The sequence below is a fragment of the Tetrao urogallus genome (assembly GCF_951394365.1).
Source record: "Tetrao urogallus genome assembly, chromosome: 5".
Lineage (NCBI taxonomy): Eukaryota > Metazoa > Chordata > Aves > Galliformes > Phasianidae > Tetrao > Tetrao urogallus.
The window spans coordinates 57014103-57024207 of record NC_136818.1 but is presented as its reverse complement, the minus strand read 5'-3'; the positions used below and the strand labels follow the sequence as shown (position 1 = coordinate 57024207).

The following is a 10105-nucleotide window of genomic DNA, read 5'->3' as shown; positions in this document are numbered from 1 at the left end:
ACGGCTGTGCAGCCACGCGAATGGCCGGACCGCTTCCAGCGCCCTGAGGTGCGAGGCGGGAGGGAGAGGGGCGGAGGGGAGGGGAGCGAAGCCCGAAGGACCCGAGGGGCAGGGAACCGGCAGCGGGGCTTGCCTTAGCGCTGAGCTCCGGGCAGGCGGAAGCGAAAGGAAAAGCGAAAGCAGAGGTGGGGCCTGCGGGCACGGCGCGGGGCGGGGTCTGTCTCGGCCTCCCGGGGCTGTGAGTGCGGCTGGGCTCCTCCGGCTCCGCTCCCTGCGGAGGAGCTCAGTCCCCCCTCAGCTTCGTCCCAGCGAAGAGAAAATTGCTGCTTTTTAACAGCGGCGCTCCTTCACACCCCCTCGAAAGAGGAGCCTGAATTTTCATGGTGACAAGAGATTGTCTAGATCTGAGGAAATTTTTTTTCCTTATATAAACTTCATTGGCATTTCCTGGTCTTTCCAATTATTCACTGTGTTGCATCTCTGCTAATTACGATACCCCACTGTGGAGCCGTTGCATCGGACCCAGCAGTTCAGTGCACGGGCTGGAGATTGGCACAGTCTTGCTAATTACTCCTGGATGCGGGCTCCGATCCTGCAAAATCATACACCTACCCAGCAGCGTGCGGTGTTTAACATTCACTACCTGAAGAGATTCACATCAAAGCGACGTTTTTTCAGTGTAACTGCCTCATAATTGGCACAAAACACAGGCTTTGTAACAAACAGCCTTTTGCTTCTCGACAGGTCACTGCTTCGATGTGAGCGAGCAGCGTCTGAGCTGCGCGTGGCTCTCACCAAGTGTCTGTGCTGCTGCCGGGCTGAGCTCCGCTCTGTGGGATTATGCCTGTAGCTCCTGGTTGGAGATAGAGCCAAAGCTTGCTGCTGAAAATTAAGCTCTAACAGAGACCCATGGCTCCTCTCATGCCGTCTGTTAGCTGCTTCTTTTCAAGAAGCCAGCGCCATTTCCAAATCTGTAATAGATCTTTAAGGACAACAGAGGAACTGGGAATGTATGGATCTTCAAGTAAGTGTGTGGAGAGGTGAGATGGGAGAGAATTGTAGAATTGTAGAATGGCTTAGGTCTGATGGGACCTTAAAGAACGCTGAGTTTTCCAAACCCCCTGCCATGGGCAGGTTTACCACCCGCCTGACAAGCTGCCCAGGGCTCCAACCAACCTGACCCTGACGCCTCTAGGGGTAGGGAATGCACAGCTTCTCTGGGCAGCCTGTGTCAGCGCCTTACCACCACCACCTTCTGAGTAATTTTCTGCCTAACATCTAATCTAATTTTCCCATTTTTTAGTTTAAAGCCTTTCCCCCCTGTCCTATCTCTTCCAGACCATGTAAAAATTTGGTTCCGCTCCTGCTTATATGCTCTCTTCAAGTACTGGTCTCCCATGAGCCTTCTATTCTCTGAGCTAAACAAGCCCGACTCCACTTTTCTTCCTAAGAGTGATGCTCCAGTCCTTTGATCAGGACTGTGGCATAACCAGCAATGACTGGGACTGGCTCCTGAACATCCAAATACCCTTTCCTGATGATGTGTGTGTATTACCTTGGAAATCCAGATATGATATGCCATGGTTTCCTATATCTCAATGAAAATGTTTATATATTGTCATCTGGTCCTCATGGCTAAATTGGCATATCTAAAAACATCTCCATTCTACAAGTCATTGTAATGCTATCAAAAAAACAGTATTGTGTTTCACAGAATTGTTTGAGTTTGCGAGAGCCTTTAAAGGTCATCTGGTCCAACTTCCCTTCAGTGAACAGGGGCATCTACAGCTCGATCAGCTTGATTCCTCAATGTGCTGGAAAACTGTTCTTAACTACATGGTAATTTAATATTTCAGTGGAAAATAAGGTGCTAGATATTTCAGAAAATCTAGCTGGTTTTCAGTGATGAGAAAGGGAGAAATTAGAAAATACATAAGTAAAAGGAAATATCTTGCTTCAGGGCACAGAATGATTGCTACCTCAAGAAGGGTCAGAAAGGAAATATTTTCTCATGTGTACTATTGCATAGCTGGCCATATGCATTACTGGGCAGAAGGAAGAGCCAGCAATGTGATGCATCAGCATTCCTCCTCTTATCCCTGGAGACTCACTCTACTCTCTAAAAACATTAATAAGGAAGCCTTTGGCTGGATATTTGCATTGTAGAAAAGAAATGTTTAACCACCGTGTAAGCAGCTGCAGGATGACAATGCAGCATGCCTTTGGGAAATTGAAAGGTAGATGGCAGATACAAACTAGAAGGCTTGAGGCAACAAAATAGTACCTGTCTGGAATAATAACTGTGCTACGTTCTGCACGACGTCTGTGAAAACAAGGATAGGGCTTTGCTGTGACTTGGGAGGCAGAGGCGAGGATATTTCTAGGTGGAAGAACTTGAGTGACTCTCAGGATGTTCCCTCCTAAGTTACAGCTGTTAGGTTTTTATGTATATTAAATGGGAATATTTGGACCATGTGGACGTTGTCTGCATGGGCTGTGCTGTGCATGCCTTGAACAGTTTTCTTCAAACTTTTAATTTAAGTTGAGCTACATCCTCTACATTTCTTTCTCCGCTCTGCCTTTTTGTCCTTTTGATTCTTTTTTTCCCCCATTTCTCTCTATTCCTGCTCTCACTTTCTCTTGCTCTTTGGCAACATTTGCAAAATCTCCCCGCTATTCAGTTTTCTAGACACTGGCATCAAAAGGAAAATGTAAGCACAAGTTGAGAAATGTGAACAGTTGTTTGCTGGTTTCCGAAACAACAAAAATGCAAAAGCCTACTGTACATATTTGGAAAGTAGTCCCATAGCTGTTTTTCTTCATGTCTTGATAAATATTTTCTAACTTCTGGTTTTTTTTTGGAAGCAGTGTTTGCTACTATGCTGAATGTGGTTAACACGAATAAAATGCTGTGAGCCCAGGTTATCTAATTAGCTACGTGGTTAGAGAAGATTATGATGAATTTGGGCTCGTGTCTGAATTTCCACAGGCAGCTTTTAACAGTGGATAGTACACCCAGTTTGTGTGGTGGAACTGCACCTTTTTCTAATTTCTATTTTTGCAAAAGAGGGAAGATGTGGTTGCCAGGATTTATAGAGCCCGGCTTCCTGCTATTCATGCTGCTGGAAGGGCACAGCTGCTATTCAGGAGTGACAGAGAAGGCGGCCCTGACTTGAATGTCTGTTAAGAGGTTATTTTGTGTGCTTTTAGATTCAGATTCTCGATGCAGGCACGCTGTATAGTTTTCTATGCAGTTAATTCAATGAATAAAAGGTGCTTGGAGAGGTAACAATGTTTCTTCCTACTAATTTGCACTTTCAAGGTACTGTCTCCTTGTACTTTGTGTGTAACTGAGGTACTTTTAAACCACATTGATTAAGGTTCTACTGTTAAGTAAAGACTTTTAAGATTTTCATTGATATCAAAAAGCCTTTATGGGGCCCTACTAAGGGAGGAAAAGAGCCACAATGAGCTTTTAACTGAAGAAAAAATGTCTTGCTAAGATTTGTCAAGATAACAAACTTGCACTGGTTTTGTGATTTAATTCCTTGCATGATCAAAATGGAACATGTACTTTGTAATGACACTGTACAATGCTTGTTTTTTTGATAAATTCTCTTTTCTGATAGCAACTCTAGTTTCAACCCAGAATGGTGAAGCACGGACCATACAGCAGGATGGTTTTGAGATGCTCAGGAATGGGAAAGTCTTCAATAGATTTCAGCAGAACTGGGACGGTATGGATGTGAGGGAAAATAGTGTGCTTGGAACGGGCATTGCTGGGAATGATGTTGCTGCACAGGATGTTGTTACCCTACTTCTCTTTTAGGATATGCTGTAACCTCCGAGAAGGAGAACTTGAAAACATTGGCTGACTTTCAGACAAGTTGGTAATCTGTGTTCTGGTGAAAAGAAGCAAGCATGCCCTGTCTTTGCTGACATGAAGTAAGTTCTATTTGTGAAACCTAGCTATGAGAAGCCTCTTGGCTTGGAAGGAACATGTGGTGCACAGAGCATCCTGGAGTCCCGTCCGGATCCTCGGTGTTAAATTGGCTCCTGGTTGAAGTCTTTTTGGTTTGGGGATGGGCTGTTTTCAGCACCTCTCTGCGCTCATTTCAGGAATGTGCTGAAAGAGAAGGAGGACATATGTCTTTGTTCCTTGTGTGGGATCAAAACAAGGGTTACCTAGAAAATAAATGATAAATTTGCTCCTGGAGTAGATAGACACAAAGAGGCAGCAGCTGGTAGCGTGACCAGCGCTAAATAAAGAAGAGACAGCCTGGCCACTATGACCCTAATAGCTGTCATCTGTATAAACATAATGGCAGTTTGAAAAAACGTGAAAAGGTGTGTGAGAAAGGAAACTGGAAGACCACCACATTATTTAGGTTCACAGGTGTGAGCATTATAAATGTTATGGTGATATAACATAGTCAACATAAAATTGCTCCCAGTTCCCTAAGGAATACCATGAGGAAACACAGCAGTAATTGTAGCACAAGTTTTATTCTGTAACCACATATTTTTAAAAGAAAATGGAAGTATGTGTATGTTCATATTAATCACCTCTTTTGAACAGCCTTAAGTGTTTGCAGGACTTTGTGCCATACCTATTGCTCATCAGATTAGTGTCTATTTTCAGTATGCCAGTTGTTGACTGCACCTTGTGCCAGTACATTGTCAGCATTCAGGCATAGGTTAAGCAGAACAGTGTATCCCCATCTCTTGCATAGGAGGCTCTCTAAGCATACCCAGTGGAGGTGTTATGATCAGCTGAGACAGAAAGCTCAAATCCTGACCATTTGTAGCTGACAAAATTTAGTAACTTTTTTTTTTGTTCAGAGTAGACTTGACAACCATAATAATTTGGTTGAATCCTAATGTCAAGCATAATGACTCTTAAATAGTGTCGTCAGCAATTTTTTTACTCAGGTCTGTGCCAGCCTGCCCTTTGTGGACACTCTTAAGTATCTGCCTTGTTCATTCCATAAGTAAATTGTTTCTTTCTGATGTTTTTATCTATGGAGGGTAGATGTTTGGGTTTGCACCCAGTACATTTAGAGCTCTTTGAGATAAGAGGCCCATGTTGCTGTGTGTCCTATATCTGGAGTGATGGTTGACAAGACAGTGATGGAGAACAAATGTAACTCTTCCAGGTGTAATGAAGGGCTGGGATGCTCCAAGCCCATCTCTGGCCTGCTTCTTTGGTGGTACCTCCTAATATAATGCTCCAGAGCAGCCCTACATAAAGTCATTTGCTGTGCATCTGGGTGAGCGGTGACTGATGAATTGCTGCTGTGTAGGCTTTTATCTTCCCCCTGGGCTTATGAAACAGGCTTTAGAACAAAACTGAAATACAAAATGATCAGATTCTAACATTCACATGGACATGATTCGATTCCATGAGTTCATTCTTCTATTTAGAGAAAGATATTGCTACCCTCCCTTACGCACTGACACAGTTGCCAAAATAACTGCTCTTACTAACTGGCAGCTTTAAAAGCCAGCCTGCAGCTGACTTTGAAACAGAAGGTCAGGAAACGGAGCAACAGACTTCAATTCAGAGCTTTAATGGGAGCCATTGACCACGGCAAAAGGCCCTGACTGGAGCGTCTAGAGCGTGCTTTGCGCAGGCCAAAAAGTCACTTTCATACTCTTTGAACCTTTTGTATAAACCTATATATTTTTCACTCTGTGGATTTCAAGATGAATGTGCAGCCCTGTGCTAGATGTGGCTATGGGGTTTACCCTGCTGAGAAGATTAACTGTATAGATCAGGTCAGTTCTTTTTCTTTATTATTTTGGACTATAATAAATGTATAGATTGGAGCTTTTAACACAGCACAGATCTCTTGGTTCCAGAAGTTCTTAACTCATAACTGGGATCAGATCTGAAATGAGTTAATAATAAGTATGTATTTGAAGAGGAGTTTTTCAGGTTCATGAAATAGGTGGAATGGGTCAATACTGCAATACGAATCTCAATGGAATAATAATGAAACACAAATAATGTCTGTTTGGTTTCTCTTTTGTGGTATTTCCAGACGTGGCATAAAGCCTGTTTTCACTGTGAGGTGTGCAAGATGATGTTAACAGTAAACAACTTTGTTAGCCATGAGAAAAAGCCTTACTGTCAAGTGTAAGTTTGTTTCCTTTGGTTTTTATTTTATTTTATTTTAAAATATTGTGAAGTAATCGTAATGAAACAGATCTCCATTTAGACTCAGTCTGTTCCTATGCAATGCGTAATAATGTATTATTAGAGCCTGAGTGCTTATCTTTGCGTTTAAGTGGCTCAACAATGGTGGGAAACTCTTGTTAAAGATAAAGCTTCCTCATTTGCCCAGCATGTTAAAAGATGCCAAATTTGGCTTCATTTCAGTATTTCAGGAAGGAAATGAATCCAACCATAAAATCCTGTGCTTTCCAAATCAGTGGTTAAGAGTTAACAGGCTGAGTTAATCATCAGGAAAATGTATAAAATGCAGATTTTGGAGTTGGTTTGTTCTCGGAAGTTTTTATTTTATAATGATCAGTTCCTGTCAAATTTGTCAGCAGAAAAAGGAGAGATGACAGTTGTTTTTTATTCTATTATTCTCTTTTGTTATTAGAAACACAGCATTGATATGATGATCATTAAAATTAATTTTGCTCTAGGCACCTACTCCATACAATAATAACTTGAACGTAATCTGAGATCTATGTTTGAGTGGGGGAAAAGTTGTGTACGGGGGGGGTGGAGGCTGATGCTGTTTTCAAGTGCTCAAAGAGAACCTTTCTTGTGGGCTGTCTGGTACATTCCTCAAATCCTTTTATGCTTCCTTTCTTAGGCACAACCCAAAAAACAATGCCTTCACAAGCATATTTGAGACACCAATAAATTTGAATGCCAAAAAGCTATCGGAAGTGGTAAGTGAGGTAAGGAGTTTGATGGCCAAATGTGGTTGGCTCTGAGTAAAATTTTGATATCACGTTTAGGTCTTGTTATAAAAATATAAGTATGCATTCTGTATTTAGTCTTCTGTGCTCTTTAAGAGCAGTAAACACTTCAGCCCAGGTTTGAACATAATTTTAAAAACTGTTTCATTCATAAGAAACCAAACGATACTTTCAAAAGGAAAAATGGATGGCAGATTCTTATACACCGTGTCTGGCAATCCATATGGAAGCATTGTTTGCATAAGCTGCAGGAGATACTGCCCAGAGTATGCAAACTTAGTAACTAAGCTGGGGGTTTACACAGCTGTCTGAAACAAGAATGACCTACTTGTTTTATGATCTCATCTGAAACTGATACCGAGTGCCATGAAACAAACAAACACATCTATCTCAGTCAGAGCTAGGCAAAAGTTCTCATAAATACTTTGTCCAATATTTCTGGAATATCTGAGCTGGTATTTCATTTTTGTGAGGCAGCACAAAGCGTGGGGAGCTTTGCATGCTTTGCTGGAAATGTTTTGCTAGAATGTTTTGGATGGAGCAGCTTTCTGCACCCGACTAAGTGCAGCTATTGCAGAAGGCTGCTGTGCACCTCTGAACCTCTAGAGGTGCTCCGAGTCTTTTTTCTTGCCGAAAGCCTCTGCTGTGCCTTGCATTGTTTTCCTCCAGGTGTATTTGTTTCAAAGTTACATGCCTACCAACTTTTATAAAACAAGAAACATTGAACCACCCCGTAATCATTTGCAACCTCAGTTCTATGCCATGTCTCTTTCAGTACACTAAAATAGCACTACTGATTGCAAAGCCATATTTAGTAAAAAAAACCAATGTGTTTAAATGTGATTAGACATTAATAAAAGAAGTAAGTTTCGTTACTTACAGTGCACTACATTATTCTGTTTTTCTGTGTTCTGTTTTTCTTCCATACAAAGTGGAAGCACATTTAGTGACTTTTATGAGATGCTGTATCTTTATCATTCGTGTGTATTATTATCATGCATCAAGTCTGGCATCATCAGAGGCAGTCACTTTTTCAACAGTGACTGTCACACTTTAAGCCATGTGTGACAGATCTGGTGAGGAATGAGCTTGGGATTACTGTAGGTTCTATTTCTGGTTTTAGGCATGATATGACACAGATAGTTCCAGTGCATATGAATATATACACCAGACAAATTATAGCTCAAAGATCATTCCCCCCCCCTCCCCCCCACCTCCCTGCCTTTATTTTTTTAACACCTCAAGCACCTTCTGTCCTTTTCAATCACATAATGAGGTTCTGCTCCAGAGAGAAAATTGCTTAGGGTAGTAAAGAAGCTGATTCTGCAGTACTTACTTAAAGGGAGCACTTCTGTAGAAATTTTGCTTGTAGGAACACCATTTCATTGGTAAATGTATAAAATGGTACTAAGTTGCTTCAATTCCTACTGCATTTTTTCTTATTTTTAAACTTAACCAGAAAAAATATTTCTTCACTTATATCATACTCTTTTCACGTAAGTGAATATAGAGATAAAAATTCAGCAGCTTCTCTCTACACAGAAGTTCTGTGTTGCAGACAAATCATTAATCTCTGTGTGCCTCTTGTACTTAATTTATAAATTGAAAACTGTGCATGTTGAGTATCTCTTCTCTGTCAGGGCAACAAGGCTTGTGAAGGGCTTGGAGAATATGCCCTACGAGGAGGGACTGAAGGAACAGGGGCTGTTCAGTCTGGGGAAAAGGAGGCTGAGGAGAGACCTTATTGCTCTCTTCCAGTACCTGAAAGGTGCTTACAGCAAGAGCGGGGTTGGTCTCTTCTCAGTGGTGACAAGTGACAGGATGAGGGGAAATGGCCTTAAGTTGCGCCAGGGAAGTTTAGGTTGGATATCAGGAAAGAAAGAGGAAAACAGTGGCCCAGGACTTAATATAGTATTCCCTTGCATTTACACAGTTGGTGTATTGCTCAGCAGGAAGTAGTTATTTCATCTAATACTGCATTGGTATGTTCTGCTTAAAAGTTCTTTTAGTCCTTGTAGATTTTTTCCCCAAAAAGTGTTATCCGAAGACTAAATTATTCTTTCAGAGCTTCACATCAAATTTCAAGTCTAATATACCATTCCTTTGCAGTTGTGCAGCTTCATAATAGAACTAGTATTAGGTAGAATCTTATTGTGTGGGTTGCAACACAAGCTTTGACCTTAAAACTAAAGCCAATTTTGTTGTGTGAACAGCACTGTTTTTGTTGCTTTGATTTGCATTACTCTTTGGTTGCTGCAGTTCCTGCAGATTCCATACCATTGTGGACTAAGACTGCGTTGACCTTGTTTGTCTCTGTTCTCCTGGGAGTGCTGTGTTTAGTCTGTACCAACATGCTACTAATTCCAAGTTAATTTTTTTGTAGGTAAAATATCGAGAAGAGAGTGAGCAATTCAAATCTGCCTTTCAGTGGGATGGGAGGTCCAGAGACATTGAAGCTGCTTATAAAGCCCAGCATCTGGCCAGCCAGGTAAGAGATTACCCTCAAGTCTCCAAGCCTTAAGCCCACAGGATAACAAAGTTTTCCCTTGGCAGGTTTATTCACAATGCTAAAAAAGCAAAATGCTTCTTATTTGGCTGAACTGTTTATAGCTAAGTAGCTATGGCTTAGGGTGCAAGAACCAAAAGGTGGGAGAGGATGAGCATACCTACCTAGAAATTAGGCTGCTGCTTGTACTGACATACCAACATGCTTCTTTGCAACTGACACTGAAGCTTCACAACAAGTGATCTGGTTCCCAGGGGAGTTATTTGGGTATCAATCCAGGATCTTATGTCCTGACATCTTGGTGTCTGGCATTTTGAAGGTATGTGAAGGCCTTGTGCTATATGTCATTGGAGGGTAAATTTTGCTTCCACAGCATTGTGTGTTTCTTCCTTTCAGACCATCTGCTCCCTTTTTAAAGCAAGGATACAGCTCAGTAGTTATCTAATTTTTGTTTTGTAGAATGCTTACTATGCTGCCTATCAGGGGGGAACATCATGGTACTCAGGAAACATGCCAGATCCTCAGATGGTCAGGATAACTCAGGCACAGAAGACTCTGAATGATGTAAGTGCACTGACATATGAAACAGATTCAGTTTCATGGCTGAAAAGTGCATCAAACTCAAACCTTCAGTAAGATGCTACCAGAAGAAATACTGAC

The 10105-nt window shown here is 41.6% G+C and overlaps 1 protein-coding gene across 1 annotated transcript in view; it reads left to right on the top strand.

Moving 5' to 3' along the window:
- Nucleotides 1-5706: 5706 nt before the first annotated feature.
- Nucleotides 5707-10105, top strand: part of NRAP (nebulin related anchoring protein) — a gene marked incomplete at its 5' end in the record, with an annotated part of 45486 nt that continues 41087 nt past the window's right edge. Inside the window, 5 exons of the mRNA XM_079536099.1 lie at nucleotides 5707-5778; nucleotides 6045-6139; nucleotides 6831-6918; nucleotides 9323-9427; nucleotides 9905-10009. Coding sequence (XP_079392225.1) covers nucleotides 5707-5778; nucleotides 6045-6139; nucleotides 6831-6918; nucleotides 9323-9427; nucleotides 9905-10009 — 465 coding nt within the window. The remainder of the gene's footprint in view (nucleotides 5779-6044; nucleotides 6140-6830; nucleotides 6919-9322; nucleotides 9428-9904; nucleotides 10010-10105) is intronic.